The following is a 25,413-nucleotide window of genomic DNA, read 5'->3' on the forward strand; positions in this document are numbered from 1 at the left end:
CACAATAGGAACGTCCCCATTTTTTTTTTTTTTTTTTAATCTCTTTCCAGGTCAGGACCCACCAGAGAAAGCCAAATATGCTCCCAAACCAATTACAGGAGATGCCTGGCTTCTAGTTGGCTGGCCTTTGGCTTCTGAGGGCCAATGCCCTTCTTCAGGGCTCACCTGGAAATTTTCTGATTTTTCCCTCTAAAGTGTTCCTAGTCCCCTGCCTGCCTCTGAGTCTCTGCCAAATGCACGTGATGGTAGTGGCCTCTGCTGCCGTAGCAAGATCAGAATAAGTGCCTCTGTTCTCATTTATGTCATCTTTTTTTTCCCTTCTTCTTTTCTTGGCCGCCTGGAGGCCTATTGAGCTCCCGGGCCAGGGATCAGATCCAAGCGGTTGTTGCAACCTATGCAGCAGCTGCAACAAGGTCGGATCCTTAACTCACTGTGCCGGGCTGGGGATTGAACCTGTGTCCCAGTGCTCCAGAGATGCTGCCGATCCCCTTGCACCACAGCACAAGCCCTCCTTCGTATCTTCTTTATTTCCATATTTGCATTCTCGGTATCTTTTCAGGTACATGAATTCTGCCTTCCTCTCAGTCTGAGGGATCCTCCACAAACATTTGTTGACTGATGAATGAGGGAGTGGGTTTTCCAGAAACAGGCACAGTGGGTAAACGTTTTAGAGGAAGAATTTCTGGAGTTCCCGTTGTGGTTCAGTGGTTAACAAATCCGACTAGGAACCATGAGGTTGCGGGTTCGATCCCTGCCCTTGCTCAGTGGGTTGAGAATCCGGCGTTGCCGTGAGCTGTGGTGTAGGTTGCAGACTCGGCTCGGATTCCGTGTTGCTGTGGCTCTGGTGTAGGCTGGTGGCTATGGCTCCGATTCAATCCCTAGCCTGGGAACCTCCATGTGCCACGGGAGTGGCCCAAGAAATGGCAAAAAGACAAAAAAAAAAAAAAAAAAAAAAGAAAGAAAAAAAATAGAAGAATGTCCTAGCCATCACAGCAGTGCTATAGCTGTGGACAAGCCCCCTTGACTGTGCCTACTGACCCCCCTGCTGTCCCTTACAGAGTGCTAAGCTCAAGACGTGGGTGGTGGCCCTGGTGGAGAAGCTGAAGTGGTTCATGGCAAACATTCAGCACTGATGGTACACATGGGAGCTGGCCTGAGGCTCTGTTCCAATCTTGCCTTGTCAGAGCCCTGCTTTGAACGAGGCACTGTCCCTGGTGCTTGGCCCCAGTGTGAACAAGATAGAAATATTCCCTGGGAGTTCCCGTTGTGGCTCAGCGGGTAACCATCTGACTAGCATCCATGAAGATGCAGGTTCGATCCCTGGCCTCGCTCAGTGGGTTAAGGTCCAGCATTGCCATGAGCTGTGGTGTAGGTCGCAGACGCGGCTCGGATCCTGCATTGCTGTAGCTGTGGTGTAGGCCAGTGGCTACAGCTCCGATTCGACCCCTAGCCTGGGAACCTCCATATGCCACGGGTGTGGCCCTAGAAAAACATAAAAAAAAAGAATCAGGGGTTCTGCAGGAGCTTTCAGATATGGATGGCTTCCTTGTGGCTGGGGTTGGCCATGACTCAAGGTGTAGAACAGCATCTTAGGCGGAGGCCAGTTCCGTCCCATAGCGAGAGAGACCTTCCTGCAGCATCAGATGGCTGTGGAAAGAGCCTGTTTAGCCTTGACCCCATCTAGACCCAAAGTTGGCCTTGCCCATCTCCTGTGCACCTGCCTGAAGCTTGAGTGGGTACCACTTGGGCTTGTATTTGACAGGTTCTCACTGTCGAGGGTGAGGTGGTGGACAAGGGGTTGAAGCTACCTGCTACGGCTGACTGAGCTGCAGTAGACAGGATGAGATCAGGTAGAGGCTTCAGAAGGAGAAAAGGACAGAGGAAGAAAGGGAGGGAAGAAGGGAGCACAGTCCCGGGCTCCCCACTCACTAGCTTTGTGATGCGAGACAAGTAAAGTGGGTTGCTCTTTCTTCATCTGTCAGATGGGTTCGTGACCCTGAGATCTAGCACATGGCCTTGCGTGCTACTCCATCAACCATTCTTTTTTTTTTTTTTTTGTCTTTTTGCCATTTCTTAGGCCACTTTGGTGGCATATGGAGGTCGAATCGGAGCTATAGCTGCCAGCCTATGCCAGAGCCACAGCAACTCGGGATCCAAGCCGTGTCTGTGACCTACACCACAGCTCACGACAACGCCGGATCGTTAAACCACTGAGCAAGGGCAGGGATCGAACCTGCAACCTCACGGTTCCTAGTCGGATTCATTAACCACTGCACCACGAGGGCAACTCCTGCATCAACCATTCTTAACAACAACCCTCACTTCTCCTTCAGGTTTGGTCACAAATCGAAGGTAACAAAGAAAGGCAATGAAAATAAATGCCTCTCTCACATCCAGCTAGAGCGTATGGGACACCTTACGTTCAGTGCCTGAGCTCTGCTCACCCTCGGTTTCCAAAGGGAATTCACAAGTGTGGAAGAAGTGTGAAAAACACTCATCATTAGAGCAAACGCTTAAGTAGCACTTATGATGTGTCAAGCACTTTCCATCTATTCACTCACTTACGTCCACAAAAGAGGTTTCGGTTTCGGCATCAACCTCATTTTACGGACAAGGAAACTGAAGTATTGAGAATGGAGTAATTTGTCTAAAGTGACGCGGCTAGTAAGTGGTGGAGCTGGGTTTCAAACCCAAGCAATATAGCTTGAGTCATGCTTGTAACTGCAAGGCTATTGTGCCTTTGTTTGTTTGTTTGTTTACTTATACAGCCAAACGGGCAGCATAGGGGAGTTTCCGGGCCAGAAACAGAGCTGCAGCTGTGGCCTACACCACAGCCACAGCGACACTGGATCTTGAGCCACGTGCAGCAATGCCGGATCCTTAATCCACTAAGCCATGCCAGGGATCCAACCCGCATCCTCACATGGTACTTAACCTGCTGAGTCACAACGGGGAACTGTTATATGGCCTTAAAACGCCACCAAACTATGACTACATGAAGGATTGCATGAGAACCGACCGAAAAGACAAATTCGTCATTCTGTGATTTTATGCTAATCAACGTCCTGTCCTTGGAACGGCTCCGCCGGGTAGTCTTAGCCCCAACCCCACACCTAGGAAAACACTGCTCTGCGTTATATGAACACTAGATGTCGCTTTTCTCATCTTTCAAGACAACCACCCCCCCCCCCCCGCCCCGTTGGGATCACTGAGATTGGCAGACTTGTAATTCACCTTTCTTCCATTTTACTTGCTTTTTAAATGATCCATCATGTTTTAGGATGTGGATTTTGTATTAGTAGTTGAAGAGCTATCATTAAATGCAGTATAGATTTTGACTGTAGGACGTACTGATTGGATACTGAAGGATGTAAGATCCTTGGGTGGGAACAATCCTTTTTCCTCTTTCCCACTGGTATTCGTTTGTGAGGTAAAGGAGGTCCTAGCTGGAGCTGGTAAATGTAGGAGTGGTCCCTGTACACCTGGAGAGTCATATATTTGCTAAGAAATTAGGTGAAATAAAGACGCATAGCATCAGCTTCTGAAGTCATGGAAAGAATCCTTCTGAATCTCCAGATTCTATTGACATTTGCTCATTTCCTTTCACTTAAACTTGCTCTTGCATAAGTGCCAGTATAAAAGACAACTGTTTTCCTGATTGTTTAATTGCCAGCATCAACATGATGTTGTTTTTGATGGATGGTCATTTTATTTATTTATTTATTTTGTATTTTGTCCTTTTAGGGCTGCACCTGTGGCGTATGGAGGTTCCCAGGCTAGGGGTTGAATTGGAGCTGTAGCTGCCGGCCTACACCACAGCCACGGCAACCCGGGATCCGAGCTGCGTCTGTGACCTACACCACAGCTCACAGCAACGCCGGATCTTTAACCCACTGAGCAAGGCCAGGGATTGAACCTGTGTCGTCATAGATAACCAGTTAGGTTTGTGGACCACTGAGCCATGACGGGAACTCCCTGATGATCATTTTAAAGGATCATCTTTGACTCTAGTATAGAATAGACAGGTGGTAATGGGCCAGGCTCACACCAACAACCCCAATGACAACAGTTTCTACGGTTGAATGAATTTTGAATTCTGGACAGTCACTATGGGAAGACAGCTCACTGACACCCTGGGAGCCTAAAACCATGGTTCTGGCTTTTTTTCTAGCAGGTGATTCTCCTGCATACCTCTCTTGCTCCAATAGCACTGCATGATACTGATTTTTGGATCTAGGTTTTAAGGAATCCTAGAAGAAAGACACATCTCAGGAAGGGGAGTTTTGGGGTTAAACGAGCCTTCAAGCTTTGATAACATGGACAGAGTTTTCACATGCCCCTGTGTATTTAATGATATAGCCAAGAAGTCTATATAATTTCTATACACAGTGTAGAGATTCTTCAGTCATTTCTAAAGGCAGGGGATTACAGGTGAATTCTTATTAATCTTTTTCAGTCCTGAGATGCTCTGTGAGGAAAGAAGCATCCAGAGTTTTACACATTCTGCCTTCCCTAAGATTGGTAAGCACTGCCACTCCGTTAAAACACTATAGTTTTTACCAGTAGGTCCTGTGTCTGGTTAACATGTGTAACCAGTAGTCCGTTGTCTAGACTTTGGCCAAGTCCACTGATATTCCTCTGGTTCAATTGCTTCTTTGGTTCTCTGTCATTATTTCTCTTCATGCTACAAAAGAAAAAGTAATTTTTTTTCTTTTTTTTTAAATTATAGTTGATTTACAATGTTGTGCCAATTTCTGTTGCACAGCAAAGTGACCCAATCATACACATATATACACTCCTTTTCTTATAATATCTTCCATCAATACCTAGCCCAAGAGACTGGATATAATTCCCTGTGCTTTACAGCAGGACCTCCTTCTTATCCATTCTAGCTTTTTTTTTTTTTTTTTTTTTTTTTTGGTCTTTTTGCCTTTTCTAGTGCTGCTCTCGAAGCATATGGAGGATCCCAGGCTAGGGGCCGAATCGGAGCTATAGCCACCAGCCTATGCCAGAACCACAGCAACGCAGGATCCAAGCTGTGCCTGCGACCTACCCCACAGCTCACGGCAATGCCGGATCCTTAACCCACGGAGCAAGGCCAGGGACCGAACCCGCAACCTCACGGTTCCTAGTCGGATTTGTTAACCACTGCGCCACGACGGGAACTCCATCCATTTTAAATGTAATAGTTTGCAGCTACTAACCCTCAAACTCCCAGTCCATCTGGTTCCCTCCTCCTCCCCCTTAGCAACCACAGGTCTGTTCTGCATGCCAGACAAAGTAATTGGATTCCTGCTCCAGCACCAGACAGTGACTCCACGCTCTCAGAAACATTTTGTAAAATTTCTGTGCAGCAATTGGGATCAATTCCTGTGTTGAACCTGATAAGATGTTGGATTCCGGTTCATAAGACATTTTTTCCTTTTGTCCTGGTAGTTAGATAACTGAAGCTCTCGGCTATAAGGTGACAGAATGACCATTTACCCAATTTCAATTCAAAGCAAGTATTTCCCGCTCAACTCCCATGAACAAAATATTATTGTTGTTGTTTTCATTTGAAAAATCAGAGAAGATGCTTACCAGTGCTTTTCCAGAAACGTATTTTCTTGACCATGGAAGACATGACTAGTTTGTGTGGCCATTATACAAATACCCAGTGCTTATCTTCCTAGGGAGGAGAAGCACACCAGAAAAGATAAGGATACGTCTGGCATATAGACAACAGTCTTGGAAGGTATCTATATTCAGCTCAATGCTTCTTTTTTCATTTTTATTTTACTTATTTATTTTTTAAGGCTGCACCCGTGGCATATGGAGGTTCCCAGGCTAGAGGTCGAATCAGAACTGCAGCTGCCGGCCTGCACCACAGCCACAGCAATGCGGGATCCAAGCCAGTCTGTGACCTACACCACAGCCCATGGCAACGCCGGACCCCTAACCTACTGAGTGAGTCCAGGGATCAAACCTGCATCCTCATGGATACCAGTCAGGTTCATTACTGCTCAGCCATGATGGGAACTCCCGAAGTGATCTTTCAAAGACTCAGATCCAGGGTCACACCCCCTCTTCTCCCTCCTGCTTAAAAATGTTCAAGGTCTTCCCTTTATTTCAAGCATAAAGACTAAGATCCTTACCATGGCATCTGAGGCTCGCATGCTCTGGCTGCTGTCCACCTGCCTCTCCAGCGTTCCCGTCCCTTACCGCTCACTGCTTCTGCGTTCCACAGCCCTCACCTTCTGTTCCAGAAAGGCCCTACCTTTCCTTTGATCACAGGGCCTTTCACCTGCTGGCTTTGCCCTCCCCTCCCCCAACCACTCATCCTTGACCTTTCAGCTCAAATGTCACTTCCTTGGGGAAGTCCTCCCCACCATCCCACCCTATTTCAGCTGTGTTTGTGTTATGTAAACCATCGTAATGCTCCTTTCTTTCAGAGTACTTAATTTAGAATAATACATTCATTTGCTTAAATTTTTCATGTGTGTGTGTGTGTATGTGTGTGTGTGTGTGTGTTCTTTTAGGGCCGCACTCGTGGTATATGGATGTTCCCAGGCTAGGGGTCTAATTGGAGCTGTAGCTGCTGGCCTACCCCACAGCAACGCCAGATCTGAGCCTACAGCACAGCTCACGGCAACACCGGATCTTTAACCCGCTGATCGAGGTCAGGGATCGAACCCACAACCTCATGGTTCCTAGTCAGATTTGTTTCCGCTGCGCCATGATGAGAACTCCCATTTGTGTGATTTTTAAAAATTGGCATCTATCTCCCATTGGATTGTAAGTGGCATGAGCGCAGGGACTGCCAGACAGTAACTACTTTGAGGAGGGAGGTAAAGGGAGAGGAGGAAGTTGAATTTACTGATCCCGTGAGAACCGATTTCATTTTCTGCTCTTGGGTTCCGTGTGAGAGTTGTGCCTTGTAATTCCCTCCCTTTCTACTTAAGCTACCTCACTGAGGTTTCTGTTACTTGCACACAAAAAAAAACATCGGTGAAAACACCAGTGAGAAACTCCAAACTGGGTTGCAGCTTGGGCACTGGCATATGCGTTCTTATGAAACCATTAAAGCCGATAACCTAATGATGGTTCCGCAACATGCTTTTCTCTTTCGGGGTCTTTAAACTTTTATTTAGAGGAGCGTTCTTTTCTGGGAAGGGCCAAGATAATGCGGCAATATCTCAAAGAAACAAAGGGCTTAATTCAGTCTTCTATTGCTGGGAGACTCTCATGGCAGAGATTGTTGGACTAGAAACGCCTCAGGAACACTAAATACCCCGTGATGGTTCAGGTTTTGCTTTTCAGCAAGTGATGAACAGCTTAATGAATTCAGAGGCTTATACGATTGGACTCTAGGGTGACTTGTGTGGGCCAGAGGAGGGGGGTTGGGGCCACAGAAAACTAACAAAACTACGTGATGGGCTAGAAAGAGCGCTAGACCTTTGATTTCTCCCTCTGCAGAACGGCATGGGGATAATTATCACTGCCCTGCCTACTTCCACTCCGTTGTTAAGAGGATCGCATGACATTGAGAATGTACAAGAGGGGGTTCCCGTCGTGGCTCAGTGATTAACGAACCCTACTAGGATCCGTGAGGCTGCAGGTTCGATCCCTGGCCTCCGTCAGAGGGTTAAGGATCCAGCGTTGCTGTGAGCTGTGGTGTAGGTCACAGACATGGCTTGGATCCCGCGTTGCTGTGGCTGTGGCGTAGGCTGGCAGCTGCAGCTCTGATTGGACCCCTAGCCTGGGAACCTCCACGTGGGGCAGGCGTGGCCCTAAAAAGACAAAAGGTTAAAAAAAAAAAAAAAGAGAGAGAGAATGTACAAGAGCTTTGTAAAATACAAGGTACTATAGGAATGCAGAAGATCATTAAAAAAATCTGCTGCATCTCTAAGCATGTTGACATATGACGCTTAAGCCATCATTCATTTGATGTACATTCATAGGGTGCCTCCTGAGTGCCAGGGAGAGCTGGGGCTGGCAAGGCAGAACGGGACAGCCCACAGCCCTTACCCTCAGTCCTTTGCTAAATGAAACCTTATCGAGAGGTCTTCTTTGATCATCTCATCCCAGCCGGTACCCTTGCCGACCTGTTTTGTTTTCTGTCTTTCTTCTTCATCCTTTTTTTTTTTTTTTTTTTTTTTTTTTTTTTTTTTTTTGCTTTTTAGGGCTGTACCCATGGTATAGGGAGGTTCCCAGGCCAGGGGTCGAATCGGAGGTACAGCTGCCAGCCACAGCCACAGCCACAGCAATGCGGGATCCTTAACCCACTGAGTGAGGCCAGGGATCGAACCTGCAACCTCGTGGTTCCTAGTCGGATTCGCTTCCCCTGTGCCACAACGGGAACTCTCCGGTTTTGTTTTCTTTGTAGCAGGTTCCCTCATCGGATGATCTAGCTTCCCCCCCGCCCCCGGCCCATTCTGCCCCACTCATCAATCACAGAAGAAAGATCTATGAGGGCAGGGACTTAGGTTCACTGCTGGAATTGTTTTGTGGACTCATTGCCCATCACATAGTAGCTGCTCCAAAAACATTTGTTGAATAAATGTACTCAGGGCAGTTCCAGATTTTAGACAAAAAGGGGCCACATTACCTTGGGAGACTGGTCACAGGAGGGGAAGAGAATGTGCAGACTTGTCCTTAGGTGATGCCCTCTTGCCAAAGGGAGAAAGGTGGTCCTGATCAGTAGATGAAAGAAAACCTTCAGCTAACTTCCTAGTGTGCTGACAGCTGGATCTAAATACCCAGAAAAAAGCCACCCCCCAGGATTTGCATTTTTTTTAAATGAATTTTTTACTGTTATTTCCCCCAAGGGTTTGCATTTTTAACTGCCTAATAACCTCTACTCTTGCCCCCATCCAATTCATTGTACAATCTGCTGCCAGAATGATTTTTCTCTTTCTTTTTTCTTTTTTGGCCGCCCCTCAGCACGTGGAATTCCCGGGCCAGGGATCAGAACTGAGCCGCAGTTGCGACCTACCCTGCAGCAGCTGCAGCAAAGCCGGATCGTTTCACCCACTGCGCCAGGCTGGGGATCAAATCTGCATCCTGGTGCTGCAGAGACGCCGTGGATCCCATTGCGCCACGGTGGGAACTCCCTGGTTCATTTTACAATCTGCTGCCAGGATGATTTTTCTGATATGCAGAGTCGTTCATATTAAGCAGTTCTAAACTGCTTGTTTAGAACTCTGCCATGGCTCCTTCGTGCCGTGGGCCAGCAAGTCAAACATTGAGAAGGCTTTTCATTCCTTTTAGATCTACTCTTTCTTACCTCCTCATCTTTCATTCACCCCCACACCCTGGTAACCTCTACTTACACACACCTGCTAATTCATACCCTTCTTTGGTCAAGTTGGACCTACTCTGCCCCTTTTGTTTGATAGGAAAACCCAGGAAGTCGTTCCTGAACCCCCATTTGTGGCTCTGCAAATTCCACGGAGGAAATCATTTCCCCCTCTGGCTGTCTCATATACCAAGTTGTCATGGTCCTTCTCCAGAGTAGCCCCCTCACTTCCTTGTCTACGGGTGTTACCCCCACCCTCAGAGCACCTAGCACAATGCCTGGCACGTAGGGAACAGGTGCTTAAGGCCCAGGCTCCCTAAATCTTTCTCCCTCAGTCCGGAGCTTAGCATCTGGGCTTCCTCCACCCTCTCTCCTAGCACCCTCTTCACCCTTGTGACACTCAACCTCACCTGCATTTCTCCACTTATTTCTCCATCTTTAGGAGAAGGGCCCCTGGCCATCCCAGGACTCCGCTTTTCCTGCTTCCCACTTTTAGTTTCTCCAAGCTCCTCCAGGCAACTTAACAAAGAAACTTGCCCTGCGGGAAGTGTTAGCTGGTCTCCAAGGTAACAGACTGCACCACTGCAGCTTGAGGCAGGGACAGGGAAAAATCTTCCTTACCCCTGGGGAAGAAATTATCACTCTGTTGTTAATAACAACCTCTCCCTGGGCACCCTGCTTTTCTCCACCCCCACAAAAGCCTGGGAGTAGGATTTGGGCCTCTTCTGCATTTTTAGAACCTTTAGGTCTGCAGAAAACTGTGGTTTAGACCAGTAGAGCCCTGGTGCCTGCTGCTTCCTCGGGTAGGAAATTAAGAAAGAGAGCAGAGAACTTGTGACATGCGTAAAAGGTGGTAACCTCCTCTTCCTCTGCAAATTCCCTGGGGTTCCCCCAAACACCCTCCCTGGGAGAGGTCTGGCAGTCTTCACTGCTACCAGGTCCAGCCTCGCCTGGCTAATACAGCAGTAGGCTCGGTGACCTCTTAGCATCCGAGGAAATCTTCTACTGCAGTGGTTCCCAAACCCAGGTCCTTCGGCATCATCTGGGTTATTTGCTAAGAAAACATACATACCGTCCAACCTGGGAGACAGATATAGAACTGTAGCAAAGTGTGAGAAGATGAATCTTTAACAATGGGCCTGGGTGATTATGATGTAACCAGCCTTTATGCCACAGCTGGGGACCTTTCCAACTCTGTCTTCAATGGAAATCAGGAATGATGGAGTCACGTACTCAATGTCAACCAGCGTGTAGTGGCTAAAGGATCTGCACTTCGTTTGTTTTTGTTTTTATCCAGGTCATGTCTCAAATCACAATCTTCACTTTCTGAACTTTTCTTTTTTTTTTTTTTTTGTCTTTTTGTCTTTTTGCCTTTTCTAGGGCTGCTCCCGTGGCATATGGAGGTTCCCAGGCTAGGGGGTCTAATCAGAGCTGTAGTCACCGGCCTACGCCACAGCCACAGTAACACGGGATCTGAGCCGCGTCTGCAACCTACACCACAGCTCACAGCAATGTCAGATCCTTAACCCACTGAGCGAGGCCAGGGATTGAACCCACAACCTCATGGTTCCTAGTCGGATTTGTTAACCACTGCGCCACAACGGGAACTCCTGAACTTTCCATTTTATAACTTAGAACATATGCTCCCCATGGTAGTGACGCTATGGTAAAGAACCCCTTCAGAGGCTGACCCTAGTAGTGGCTCCTAGAGGTCCAATCCGAATAGTCTTGGGTTGAGAGGAGCATATGTAAATCATGGCATTTTGTCAACACCCACAAGACAGGAGAGGAGGGAGATCAGAAAAAGGGAGGGAAGTCAGAAGAGGAAGGAGTCCCAGGAGGCTGAGAGCAACCCACTGAAGGCCACTCTGAACAAAGGGTGAAGGTCCTTGCGGCCACCTTACTGGAAATCCTGGGTGGAAGAGGTCAGCTAGCTTTGAGACACTATTTTTGGAGACAGAGGGGCCCCAGACAGATATCTTACCACCCCCACAATTTCCTTTGCTCTTGGATACACGCATTTTCAACGTTTTGCAAGAAGTAAAACCCAGAGTTGAAAAGTTCATTGTTACTTCTTTTTTCTCCTTGAGCTTCCATGGCACATATGCTGGATATATCTGTGTGCCAGACGGATAAAACAGAGTATGATTTTCAGGTGTATGATCATCCAAGAAGAAAGTTCTATGTGAGTACCATCTTTCTCAGCTCTCCTCAGACTGTTTGTAGCTCATGATTGGCCCCATGTAGGAGCTGGAGGTCAATAGAAGTTTCCCTTCCTCTTACCTCAGGTTCTCGGGACCTGAGCAGGGTCAAGTTACCTATGGTCTTTATTTAGGAGCTCTAGCCTGTTCTCATTACCCCACATATATTTGCTATGGTTTGAATGTTTGTGTCCCCCCAAATTCATGTTGAAAACCTAACCCCTAAGGTATTAGGAGTTGGGGGTCTTCGGGAGGTGATTAAGTCATGGGAGTATTTTGAATAGGATTAGTGCCTTTAAAAAAGAGGGCTGACAGAGGACCCCCCCGCCCCGGCCCAGCCTCCTTCCACCTTGTGAGGATGTAAGAAATATGCAACCTGGAAGGGGGCTCTTGCCTGGCAATGCTGGTACCCTGATCTTGAACTTCCAGCTCCAGAACTGATACTCTTTTAAAAAGTGATGTTGCAGAAAACACTGTTTTACATCTTAAGTTCACAGCAAGCTCATGTAGTGGCAAAACTTGAACTGGCACGAGGCTCTTTTCAGTCTTTATGTCTGCGGTATTTTGCTACAGCAGTCCAAACAGACTAAGACAATATTATTATGTGATGTATTTCTTCTTGTATTTCATGTGAATATTTAGATGTTTTGTAATTTGGAAGGCTGCCTCGTTCTCTGATGGGGTGATGTTACATAATATGGAATCATTTCACTGATTTTTTTTTGTTGTTGTTCTTTTTGCTTTTTAGGGCCAAACCCGTGGCATATAGAGGTTCCCTGGCTGGGGGTCAAATCGGAGCTGTGGCTGGCAGCCTACACCACAGCCACAGCAGCAAGGGATCTGAGCCGTGTCTGCGACCTACACCACAGCTCACGGCAACGCCGGATCCTTAACCCACTGAGCGAGGCCAAGGATCAAACCTCTGTCCTCATGGTTGCTAGTCAGATTCGTTCACCACTGAGCCACGATGGGAACTCCTCATTGATATTTTACATCTGAAAAAAATTGAATTCCAAAGCTCTTTTAGTTTTTGGATAAATATTGTAGTGATGTGCCATACTTAGTCTCTATAATCCTCATGTGTTGAAATGAGCAGATAGTGGTGACTCTGATGGTTTTATTTTCAGCATCCCAAACTCTTTTTTTAAAAAAAATTGATGTGTAATTGACATATAACAGATTAGTTTCAGCTGTACAACATAGTATGTATAATGATCATCACAATAAATCTAAGTAGCATCTGGTTAAATGTTTTTTTAAGAAGCCTCCTAAGTCTGCGGTATTTTGCTACAGCAGTCCAAACAGACTAAGACAATATTATTATGTGATGTATTTCTTTAAATTAATTTTTTTGGTCTTTTTAGGGCCACACCCACAGCATATGGAGGTTCCCAGGCTAGGGGGCCAACTGGAGCTGTAGCCACTGGCCTACGCCACAGCCACAGCAACGTGGGATCTGAGCCGCATCTTCGACCTACACCGCGGCTCACAGCAACGCCAGATCCTTAACCCACTGAGGGAGGCCAGGGATCAAACCTGCATCCTCATGGATGCTAGTCAGATTTGTTTCCACTGAGCCACGACGGGAACTCCTCGATACTAATTTGTATTTTACTTTCCTTCCTCCATTTCAAGCCGTAGCAGGTGATTTTGTTGGGTTAAGCATTGTCCAGAAGTCAACAGTTTTTTTCTGTCTTTTGTAAAAGCCTGGGCTACCTGAAGATCAAAGGGACATATCCAAGCATGGGAGCTGAGTGAGTTGTTCAATTGTCAAGAGGAAAGGGGGAATGTATAAAGATTTTTTTTCAGTTAAAAGAGACAAAAACCTAATTCAAACTGGCTTGAAGATAAAAGGGAGTTTACTTGCTCTAATACCAAAAAAAAAAAAAAAAAAAATCCAGCAATAGTTCTGGCCTCAGGCATGGCTTGACCCAAAGGCTAAAATGATACTAACAGGAGTTCCCGTCGTGGCGCAGTGGTTAACGAATCTGACTAGGAACCATGAGGTTGCGGGTTCGGTCCCTGCCCTTGCTCAGTGGGTTAATGATCCGGCGTTGCCGTGAGCTGTGGTGCAGGTCCCAGACGCGGCTCGGATCCCGCGTTGCTGTGGCTCTGGCGTAGGCCGGTGGCTACAGCTCCGATTCGACCCCTAGCCTGGGAACCTCCATATGCCGAGGGAGCGGCCCAAGAAATGGCAAAAAGACAAAAAAATAAAATAAAATAAAATAAAATGATGTTAACAGAGAATCTGCCTCCGTTTCTTAGCTTCTTTTCTTCTGTGATGACTTATTCTTAGGGAAGCTCTTCTTGAGTGGTTGGCAAACCTGGGACACTAAGTTCTCCCCTCCTTGGCTTTTTGCACCTTAGGGGCAGGAGAATGACTCTTTCCCAGGATTTCCAGCAAAGTCCCAGGCTTGGCTTGGTCACAGGAAATACGCTTTCCTGAACTCATGTCTCAGAACTATGACTCTGATTGGCCAGACCTGGCTTCCGTATCTAGTCCTGGAGCCAGGGCTGAAATCAGCCCCGTGAAAAGTCGTTTTTGTTGTTACTTTGTTTTGCTTTTTCAACAAAGAAAGGGACGCGGGTACTAGGCAAACGTGACTCTGAGGAAAGCCAGAGGGGAGAGAATCGTCCCCAGATAAACAGACAAGAAATCAGATCTGAAAATCAGAGGCTCAGCGGAAGGGGGGAACTGCCTAGTGTTTGGTAGAAACACTGGTGAGATGGCAAGACCTTAGAGGAGATGGGTCCTTGGTACATCCCTGGGGAGAAAGTCCAGAGCCAGAGGGATTCCCAGCTACGCCAAGGACAGGATTGGATACAGCAGAACTCCTGTACCATTCAGTCTGGAACAGGTGATGTTTCAGCAGCAATGACTATAGACAGGTGACCAATGACTGGAGGGAGCTTTCTTTTTTTTTTGTCTTTTTGCCTTTTCCAGGGCCGCTCCCGAGGCAATATGGGGGTTCCCGGGCTAGGGGGTCTAATTGGAGCTGTAGCTGCTTGCCTACACCAGAACCACAGCAATGTGGGATCCGAGCCGCGTCTGCAACCTACACCACAGCTCACAGCAACACCGGATCCTTAACCCACTGAGCGAGGCCAGGGATCGAACCTGCAACCTCACGGTTCCTAGTCGGATTCGTTAACCACTGCGCCACGACGGGAACTCCCAGGAGGGAGCTTTCTAAAGTTTGAGCTGTGGAGCCCAAGCCTAGGGTAGCCGCAATGGCCAACAGATTTCCTACCAATGAGGGAGAAGGGATCTAGTTGATTTTTACAAGTACTACAGGGAGGTTAGGGGATAGTGACTTTGGGAAAATTTCTCTGGTGCTCCATTCTCAAAAGGGTTCTGATGAAACCAATGGGTAACATGAGAAAACACACAAATCAAGGAAGGAAGCACTATAAAATACCACTTAGCTGTGGTTGCAGAAAGCTTGACGATGAGCAGGGAGTGATAGAAGATTAAACACAATAACTTACAGAATTTTCTTTCAACAAAATATGTGATGATCACAAGTTGTTCCCAAGTCGGGACTACCTTTTATAGTTATTTGCATTCCACATCCAGAAGAAGCAAACCATAGATTTAGCCGCTTATGTCTGAGCCAAAGAATCATGCAACTGGGACAAGCTATTTTTATTTCTTTTAGACTAGCCAAACTGGTAATGTGGGGCAGCAAAAGTAGTCCTAGATTTGAAGTCAGGGAAGTTAGGTTTTGAAACCCAGATTCACCAATGGAACTGTGGGTAAATTGTTGACTCTTCTGATTTTTAGTTTTGTCGTCTCTAGAGGGCTATCTCCTGCTTCACAGGAGTATTAATTAAGAGGACATGTGGAAAAACACAACATGAATTTAATGTTGCTTCCTCTGAACTCTCACCAATGCCACTACTTCTTAATCACAGTGCTTTAAAAAAAATATGAAATGCCATAATAGAGTAGTTGATAGACTTCAGTTAGAATGTCAGGTTATTGATATTTGGGAAGTTTCTATTCTCTAAGGACTTAAGTTCACAGCAGCATTATTTGTAATAGAAAAAACTGGAAACAAATGTACCACAGGGGAACAGAAAAACATACCTATATCTATACAGTGTGTGTATATACACACATAATAGAGATATCTATCTATACTATACAGTCATTAAAAATGAAGGATATTCATCATAAATTAAGAAAGTAGTGGGAGCAGTTATGTATAATATGATCCTGTGGGAGTTCCCATCGTGGCACAGCCAAAACAAATCCGACTAGGAATCACGAAGTTGTGGGTTTGATCCCTGGCCTCGATCAGTGGGTTGGGGATCCGGCGTTGCTATGAGCTGTGGGGTAGGTTGTAGATGCGGCTCGGATCCTGCTTTGCTGTGGCTGTGGTGCCGGCTGAAAGCTACAGCTCTGATTAGGCCCCTAGCCTGGGAATGTCCATATGCCATGGGTGCAGCCCTACAAAGACAAAAAGACAAAATATATATATATATATATATATATATATATGATCTTGCTTTTGTTAAATCAATTGAACAGGACACGATCATATGTGTGTAAACACATCATACACACACACACACACTGTAATGATGGCAAAATGTCTGAAAGAATACCTAGTAAACTGTTAACAGTGGAAATCTCTGTGAAGGTGGATTATGGGGGAGGGAGCCTTTTAATTTCCTATACTCATTAAAGAATTTGCAGACACGTGGGAGTTCCCGTCGTGGCTCAGTGGTTGATGAATCCGACTAGGAACCATGAGGTTGAGGGTTCGACCCCTGGCCTTGCTCAGTGGGTTAAGGATCCCGTGTTGCTGTGGCTGTGGAGTAGGCCGGTGGCTACAGCTCCAATTGGGCCCCTAGCCTGGGAACCTCCATATGCCCTAGAAACAACAAAAAGAAAAAAAAAAAAATTTTACAGACACATGTTCCTGTTTAAAAAAATTATTTTGTCCCAGTTTAGGGTCAAGGTAATTTCCTTCTCCACAAGAGCACGGAGGGCAAAAAAAAAAAAAAAAAAAAAAAAAAGTTACTGATGACCCTGAATGCAGAAATGAGGTCAGGTATTTGAGTGGCGTGTGACTGTGGGAGGGACTGCACCACACAAGCCACCTTATCTAGATGTGTAGAAGATGAGGTCGTAAAAAACCTTCTTAGAAATGTGGGTCATTTTTTCCCCTCGAGTGACTTACCATGGCGAGTGGAATAGGTTTTCTTTGATGGTTCTTCAACTGCATGTGTATTTTGCCATAGAGAACAAACCAGTGTCAAAGAATGAGTTTTAATTTTTATTTAAGGAAATACTCAAATCATCTTATACAATTAAATATTTAAACACAAGGAGTGCCAGAGTCATGACACTGTATCTACTTTCTGACTTGCCCTGACACATAATAAACAGGGATTGATTTAATAGTGACCAAACACATTGGTAATTATCTACCAGTGCCAGAAGATGACCAGTCGGGGATAACCACATCTAAAATGAAACCAAATCCTTGAGTCTACTTCTTTTCCTTTTTTCCTTTTTTCTTTAAGGGCCACACTTGTGGCATATGGAGGTTCCCAGGCTATGGGTTGAATCAGTGCTGTAGCCACTAGCCTATACCACAGCCACAGCAACGCCAGATGCAAGCCGCATCTGGGACCGATACCACAGCACATGGCAATACCAGATCCTTAACCGACTGAACAAGGCCTGCATCCTCACGGATGCTAGTCAGATTCGTTTCTGCTGAGCCACGACGGGAACTCTGAGTCTACTTCTGTTAATAGAAATAATTAAAGTCATCTTGGCAGAACCAAGTTTTGCAAAACATACCAAATATATGGACGGCTTCAGGAGAAGGGAGAACTCACCGGCTTGAAAAAGCTTCCAGAGAGTTCTCTCAGGATCAACAGGGTGCTTGCATCATCCTAGTCCTCTGTATAAGTATCAATATTAGAGCACCGGGAGTTCACCAATAAATGGGTTTGAGTCCAGAGAAATCCTAAGGAGATTGGTGAGACCGGCATATGATACAGTCAAATACTTAATGGTAAAATAACTACTCTTACTTATAAAGGCTGATCTAAGCAAGTCTCTGCTTTCAAGAAAAGTTTCACTGAAAACAACCCTGGCAGAGAAGTGACTGGGCCTTTCAAATCTCCAGGAAATAGTTTTATTGTTCCTTTATAACCTAGCCCCAAACTGAATCATGATGACCCATGTTTCAATCACTGTCAGATCTCTATGGCCTGTAAGAAAGCCACATTCCTTGAATTCAAGAGTTTATGATCTAGTTATAGAGAAGTATTTAATAACAGCAGCAAGTAATATATGCATGCCTACCATGTGCCATGAACTTTCCATGTTTTATCTCATTTAAACCAACAATAACCCTATGGGTAGGTACTATTAGGCCAGGCCTACAGATGAGAAAACCAAGATGCACAGAGGTGAAGTGATGTATTAAGCGATTTACTGTGGAACGGAGACTTGAATCCAGGCAGTCAATTCCCCGATAGTAAGTTCCGTTACAGAGGTACAAGCACAAGGGAAACAAAGCATCAAGAAATAGGTGCATTTCAAGTGCAGAAGGGATCTGGGAAGCTGCAGGGAGGAGTCATCCAGGCACAGCTACAAGAGAGCACCGTGTAGTGAAGGAATGGAGAATAGACTGGTTTGTCAGTAAAAAGTGAATGGAATGGGAAATAAGACTGGGAGATAGCCTGAAGCTAGATCAGGAAGCGTTTTCGTTGTGCTAAAGAAGTTTGGACTTCATTCTATAGACTACGGGCATGATGGGAACTCTCATAGACAAATGAAAAGTTTTTTTTTTTTTATGTTAAGGTTATTTTGGCAGAAATGATTTCAATGAAATCAAGCAGATGCAGATTCGTTGAAGAAAAACCGGTTCAAGTGGCTACAGAAGTGGAGCATCTGGCCTAGGTCAACACTTGTCCCAAGGCCTATTGGTCAACTCATTTTTTTCCCTACATTAAGTGTTCTGCCGAGGCCTAGATGTGTGACTTTGGAAAAGTTAATAAGCCTTTGAGTCTTTGATTTCTTCCTTTGGAAAATGGGAACACTGGGCATGCTCTTTTAGGTTTCCTCCAGCTCTGAAATCTTATTAAGAGTCTCATGAAAAATTTCTTCTTGAAATGTAATCTTAGGTGGTCTTAGTCTTTGGAATTGGGGCTGATTTGTAGAAACTTTGCTTGAAAATATCATCGTGGTGGGTTTTTTTTCCTGCTTAGATTTAAAAAAAAATATATATATATATATATATATATAGCACTATGCTTTCTATCTTTAATACCATTTATAAATAACTACTTTTATTTTGTTGCTGCAAAACTGTGACCCAGAAGAGTTAGTTGACTTGGCATAAAAGGAACGCAGTCCTCTAGTCTTGTTGTATTTCCTGTGATCTTCTCATACAGTGATTAGAATAGAGTGGATGGAAGACTAAGTCTAAATAAAGTATTTTTTTTAAACTCATTATTTTTAAAGCCAGTCTGTTGCCATTTCCTGCAGTGCTACCAAAGAGGAGGAAAAAGTGCTTTCCTCTTCTTAGAAGTTCAGTATTAAGTTTACCATTACAATTTCTAGTTGATCTATTCATTACTGTTTATAGAAAAGAACCCTTCAAATGCCTCTAATATGTTATAAAATCAGGGTAAGATTTGAACGGTGTAAAGGTAGTGGAAAATTAACTCATCACTATTCGCCTGGAACTTCCGCAATTACAGTGCTAGAAGTCTCATGCCCTAGGAAACCCTTCAGTTTCAGGCAAGCCAGGATGGTTGGTCACCCTAAGATGCCCTTGAGGAGTTCCCACTGTGGCACAGTGAGTTAAGAATCCGACTACAGTGCCTCAGGTTTGATCCCTGGCGCAAGGGGTTAAAGGATTCGGTGTTGTTGCAGCTGAGGCTCGGATTCAATCCCTGGCCCGGGGAACTTCCATGCAACCACACACTCATACACACAAAGATGCCCTTAAGATGAAGAAGAACCACCAAATCCCACCTTGTCTTAACCTCCCAATTCCACATGAGGCTCCTAAGAGGTCACATAAAGAAGAAACAGCCGCGAGGAGTAAACACAGTATTTTATTTGATTACTAGTTATTATTAGGCTGGGGTCGTTCCCTTTTTTTTTTTTTTTTCAAATATGGATTGTTTATTTGTGATATTTTCCACTTAATATATTGGGATCATGAACACGAGTGACTGAAACACCCGAAAGTGGGCTAGCTGCAATACTCCTAGAGACTTCTTTACAGTAAAGCTGCGATGGGGCATAGTTAGGTCGAGAGACCAAAGGCCTCTATTCTGCTCCTTCAATACAAATTTTAAAATCTTACAAGCTGAGAGCCTCTGGTCTTCAATAAATAGAAACAGAAGACTGAAGCAACGATGAAAGGGCTTAGGTCGATGTGCGAGGAAAGAAGAAAAGGAAGACGACTGGCTTTGGCAGCCTTGGCTCAGTAGCTCTCTCCTAGTCCAGGGAACTATGACACAAAAGAGTGCCACATCTGCATGCTGAGCGCCTCCTCTTATTGGTAAACACAGCCTAATCCATGCTTGGCAATCTCAATGGCATCTTTTCCCTAGTGGGCAGCCAGGAGTGAGGGCAGAGGAGCAGGGGGGAGAACCACCCCCAGCACAATGCTAACCACAAAACCAAACCGAGGGGCTTGGAAGTGCCACTGCGTGAGTATGTGAGACCTCTGTGAGACGTCAAATTTTGAAATATATTTTAAAATTCAAAGCTGACTTCAAAGTAATGGAAGGCTTTTTAGTTTCTTTAGTAGACAATTTATTTTGATAAACTTGCTCAATAACAAAAATACAAGTGAAGAAAATTATGTTCATTTTATACAGTTTGTATTAACAATTTTGTTTTGAAACTATTAATTGAAAAATGTTATAACCAATTAGAAAACAATTCTTCATAAAGTTTGGGGTAATATACAGGCCTCGATCACAAGCTTTAAAATCTCTTGAGGTGATGTAACTAGTAAGTCCTGTGCAGGGAAGCCAACCTACACAGGCTGCTTTTTTTCCTTCATATATTTTTATCCTTCAAATATTAGTTCTGAAAGACAGCATACTGTTTTGAATTGCAAATGTAAATTTAATATTTTAAAGAAGATCAAAGTGGGATGATAAAACAGTTACTACAGTGAGTAACTTGTGGCTAGTAGTCTTTTAATAAAGACAAAATAAATGCAACATGTTCTTCCCATGAAGCCCACGATGCAAAGTAACAGCTACAAGTATTATATCCAAAGTTAGTTTCCAATACTTTTTCAGGGTCTTTCCTCTAAATCAACAGATTGTATGTCACCAGGACAATTCATTATTTTAACTTAAGAGATTAAACAAGTGAATTCACAGAACATCAAGGAGGGATATCAAAGATTTAGGCAAAAGGGTAAAAATCAATGAAGTGTTTTGGTCATCTAGAACATGAAAAAGAAAAAGAAAAAAAAAAAAGAGCTGTCCTGCAAAAACAAAACAAATGAAACAGAAAATAGATTTATAAGAAGAAGAGGCAGAAAAATTACATACACACATTAACAACATAGAACATGGATTACCTTTGGAAAGAATCATACTGAAATGTTTGCTTTTAATGAACTGAAGATTTTTCATGTTTACAGACGTTTAGGCGTGTTCAATAGGAGCTTCCCAAAATTTCAAAACTAATTAAGTCTTGTGCAAATAAAACCTATAGTCTTCAGCAGATTTTACAGTGATGTTCTTAGGTATGAGAAGAATGCACACACTCTAAAAACAATGTAACAGACAAAAGTTTGACAAATGATTGCACCATTAAACAGTGTTTTATATACAGTTTACAAGATACGGTTTCCTGCTATAAATTAATACTGTACTATATAGTACTTATTATAGTGACCTTTTTAAAAGCAACTGCTGACAGTTGTCTATCTTTTCACTTACAGGATTTATAGAATTTCATATGAGTGAGTCCACTTCGATGTTTGGTCTGGAAGAGTACAAAGATCTGACTTCACATACTACTACTTGATGGGATGATTTTAATCCTTGGTTAGAGTGCTGACTGGTAGAGGGAGTTGTCCCCTATCAGCCCTTTGCGCACTGGACCTCCAAGACAGTGATGAAATTAAAGACAAGTTAATGGTTTGTGTAATAGATACAAATAAAACCTTAAATTCTGCAATCTTATCTGCAATACCACTGTAAGTGAAAGAGGCAAACAATGGGGAAATTCTTAGCAGCTGAGAAACTTTCTCTCCCCATGCTCGATCCAGTTAAAAATTATTCTGAGAAACTATGTACAATAAAATTCATCTTTTGGAAGAGAAAAGCTCTTGGTCATATCATAAATTAATTTGAACCATACTTTGCTAACACTTTGTTTCAGTGGTATAATGGTGACAACCAAAGCTTTCCTTCAAACTGATCCATTTGACCGAGGACCAATCAAATCACAATGGGAACTGCAATCCCAAATGTCCATAGCGCACGTCCAGTGGTATTCTGAGAACTGACTAGACACCGTAATACTTAAGGAAAATTAGTCTCCCTCAGGTATTTCCCACAAGTTTCTTGGACCCTGGGGAGGAAAGGTGTGACATTCCTTCGGCACACTCAAGGAACACACCACAGGGGTGGTCTGCCCCTCACCCCGACTCCTGATTGAACTGAAACACTGGGGTTTTCTTCTACAATAAAATACTGCTGAATTAACAGTAAGATATATGAATGTCCAACAAGCCAGTGTGAAACACATCGGGCTCCTCCACTTCATACCTTGAATATCTGAGGAGGCAGCCCCATCTCTGAAGCCATCATTTTATAATTTATAATCTAGCTTTTTTAAAAACAAAAACAAACAAACAAAAAAAACCAAAAACAGTGCATTCATTTCAGTCTGTGTGAAGCATGGACTACAAGGGACCCTCACTCTACAGAAAGGGACATTTGGGTTGCGGTTTCCATGAAAGACTCCATTGCCATGAAAGACCCTCCTGCCCCATGTTTCAAACAGGAGATTATCTATAGTATTCACCTGGAAAAGCAACTAAGCACTGACATGAAGGCGTGGAAAGGTGGAGAAGAGAAATACTGTATCTCAAAGCCATCCATGGGTTCAAGGCTTAGCTGCAACGCTTCTTTTAGGAAAAAACGTAAAGCTGTGGGTTTAGTACAGCCCCTTAAAGCAAATGCAAAAACGTTAGCTTTCAGCAAACGAAGGCATAGAGCACAAAAAGAAAATATTGTATTGCTCAGGTTTTTGGTAAAGGAGCTTAGTAATAGTGCTTACAGATAAAAAGAATATTAATTTTTATAGCAGAGTGAAGTTAGTGTTATAAATAGCCAAAATACTGTAAGTTGATATTACTAGTGAATTTTGTATTTCTGCAAAGTTGTGTGCTTGAACATATAAAATGCATTATTAATGTAACAGACCAAGCCAGTAGAAAAAGAGAACCTCTGTACAACAGACAACAGTTGCCAATAATTTAAATAGTGTCAGATTCCCCAAATTATAAGGTTGACATGATCTTACCTTCTACTATCATATACAAATAAATTAACCCTACAAAGAATTTTAGCTTAACTTAAAATTGCACCTAGAAAGGTATGGGATTATTTGTACCTATTACAAAAACCTGTTAAAATCAAGGGCTGCTACAAAGAATGAGGTAAACTGAAGACTCTCTCCACTATGCAGCCTTCAGATAAATGGCTTTTGTCTATTGAGTTCTAGGTTTGCACACCACAGTGTTTTGCTAGCAAAGCATTCAGAGTTCTCTTCCAGGAACTGTTTGCATGTGTGTGTATATAAATTTACACACACATACACACACACACATATATATACACACTGTATACTGCATCAGCAAAATATATATATTATATATATATTTATATAAATATAAGGAACATTTCCCCCACCCACCTACCCCCCCAACAACATGTTTCTTAGTGTTTGATTTTTTTTTTTTCTTTTGTACACAGAGAACAGGGAATTTCAGAATTTTTACATACATTTTAGCAAACAGGTTTTGATCTGTTGGCTTCTTGGTGCAGTAATGCAATGGCAATCCATTCTGGTGCCAAAGGCTCACACCATTACAAGGAAGCTGTGAACACTAATTTCTTAGGAGGTGAGGCCAGCCCCACATGAACTTCTCTTGCATCCCTCTGGTCCACCATGATTCATAAATACTTAGACCTCTTTTTTTTTTTTTTTCTCCCTCAAATGAATCATTAGACGTTAAAAATGGAACAACAGAGTCACAAAGGGCCACATGCTTTTCAATATAAAGCATTCTCCTTCACTAGGTTGCTATCACAGTGCAGACCTGACTGCCTGAAATATGCTCAGGAGATTTAGTCACTATTGTCTGTATTTGGTTATGGAAAAGGCTCTCCTTATTTTTTGTTTTTAAATCCAAAGTGCATAGTGAGAACAAATCAAAGCATTTTTTTTTTTTTTTTCCTTTTCAGCATCGGTTTCATCTAAGCATCTTCCTATGAGAGGACTACTCAGATGCCTTGCCTTTGTCCTCCCCACCCTCTAAAAATAAAAAAATAAAATAAAAAATAATAAAAAGTCAAGCAATTTAGACATTCATCAGCCTGGTAAACAAACTTTGCCAGCAAATAGAAGTCCTACTATTGTAAAGAAAATTGATAAGACAAAAAGTACATATGATGACCCAACTACTGTGTTGTTGGGTAATTTATAAGGTTGACCTCCGACTTCATTGATGTAAAATCCTATTGGAAATATTAGGGCAGCCATACAGAAAAGGATCACTGTAAAACAAACCAAAACACAACATTAGTAACATGGTTTGGTGATTAAGAAAACAATGAAAATTTGGCGCAAAGGAGTTTCTAAGAACGGTTGTGGATTCATGACATGGTCAAACCTGTTATGACATGGTCCACACTTATCAAGATTTCTCTATACTACACATCATGATATCCCCAACGCCTAACAATTAAATACAGTAAAAGCTGGGTTAGCATTTTATATATAGTTTCGAACATCAACCTTAAAGAAGGCCTCCAAACTTATTAAGTACTCACACATACAATTCTTTGCTTTTTTGTCTTTTGTCCTTTTAGGGCCGCACCCACAGCATGTGGAGGTTCCCAGGCTAGGGGTCTAATCGGAGCTGTAGCTGCCAGCCTATGCCAGAGTCACAGCCATGCCAGATCCAAGTCATGTCTGCGACCTACACCACAGCTCACGGCAACGCCGGATCCTTCACCCACTGAGCAAGGCCAGGGATCGAACCCGCCACCTCATGGTTCCCAGTAGGATTCACTTCCGCTGAGCCACGACGGGAACTCCTACAATTCTTGACCATTTTGAAAGTAGTGACTAAGGGCAGTCTGGCTAATATCAGACAGGGGCTAAGTTCTGGCTCAACTTCTTACTAATGGTATAATCTTAGGTTTCTGAAATCCTGAAAATGGGTAAATAGTAGAAGGATAAACAAAACAATGTCGAGTCCTTTGCACAGTGTCCGGTTGACACTAAGTGCTGAATAAATGTTGCGTAATATTATCATCCTGGTTATTATTTTGCCAATTATCTGCTCCTCTCAGTTGGTATTAGCTAGAAAGAATTGAGAAAAGGTACATACAAATATTAGTACCATTTGCCTTACTCTGATTTGATATCAGCTAGTGGAAGGAACCAGAAACTTCTGGAATGAGGAGCAAATGTCAGAGTGGTTCTCTCTCATCATGGACAATATTCCAAAAACAAAACAAGACAAAACACAAACCTCTCCGGGTTTCTGAATACAGAGCATGTAAAGCGGGGGAAGGGTGAGGAAAGCTTTGAGTTTTGTATAAAAACATAATGAAATATATATTATTTGAAATACAGAAAACGTTTTTAGAAATACGTCAGAAAACCCAGTGTCTGGGCAGAAGTAA

At 43.7% G+C, this 25,413-nt stretch overlaps 2 protein-coding genes across 6 annotated transcripts in view; both read right to left on the bottom strand.

The window, feature by feature from the left end:
• VWA3A (von Willebrand factor A domain containing 3A) overlaps positions 1-9,966 on the bottom strand; it is a 68,747-nt gene extending 58,781 nt beyond the window's left edge. For 3 of the 5 annotated variants that reach the window (XM_021086489.1, XM_021086487.1, XM_021086486.1), the window contains exons 1-4: positions 9,688-9,966; positions 8,588-8,672; positions 5,581-5,668; positions 4,561-4,684 (exon numbers count right to left, since the gene is read on the bottom strand). In XM_021086489.1, the coding sequence (XP_020942148.1) occupies positions 4,561-4,684; positions 5,581-5,642 (186 nt within the window). In that variant the 5' untranslated portion in view covers positions 5,643-5,668; positions 8,588-8,672; positions 9,688-9,966. Of the gene's footprint in view, positions 1-4,560; positions 4,685-5,580; positions 5,669-6,134; positions 6,518-8,587; positions 8,673-9,687 lie in introns of those variants that run through there. The other 2 variants (XM_021086484.1, XM_021086488.1) reach the window with 2 other exon arrangements.
• C3H16orf52 (chromosome 3 C16orf52 homolog) overlaps positions 20,262-25,413 on the bottom strand; it is a 68,284-nt gene continuing 63,132 nt past the window's right edge. The window contains exon 3 of the mRNA XM_021086492.1: positions 20,262-24,276. Coding sequence (XP_020942151.1) covers positions 24,092-24,276 — 185 coding nt within the window. The 3' untranslated portion in view covers positions 20,262-24,091. The remainder of the gene's footprint in view (positions 24,277-25,413) is intronic.

Source organism: Sus scrofa, chromosome 3 (genome assembly GCF_000003025.6).
Source record: "Sus scrofa isolate TJ Tabasco breed Duroc chromosome 3, Sscrofa11.1, whole genome shotgun sequence".
Classification (NCBI taxonomy): Eukaryota; Metazoa; Chordata; class Mammalia; order Artiodactyla; family Suidae; genus Sus; species Sus scrofa.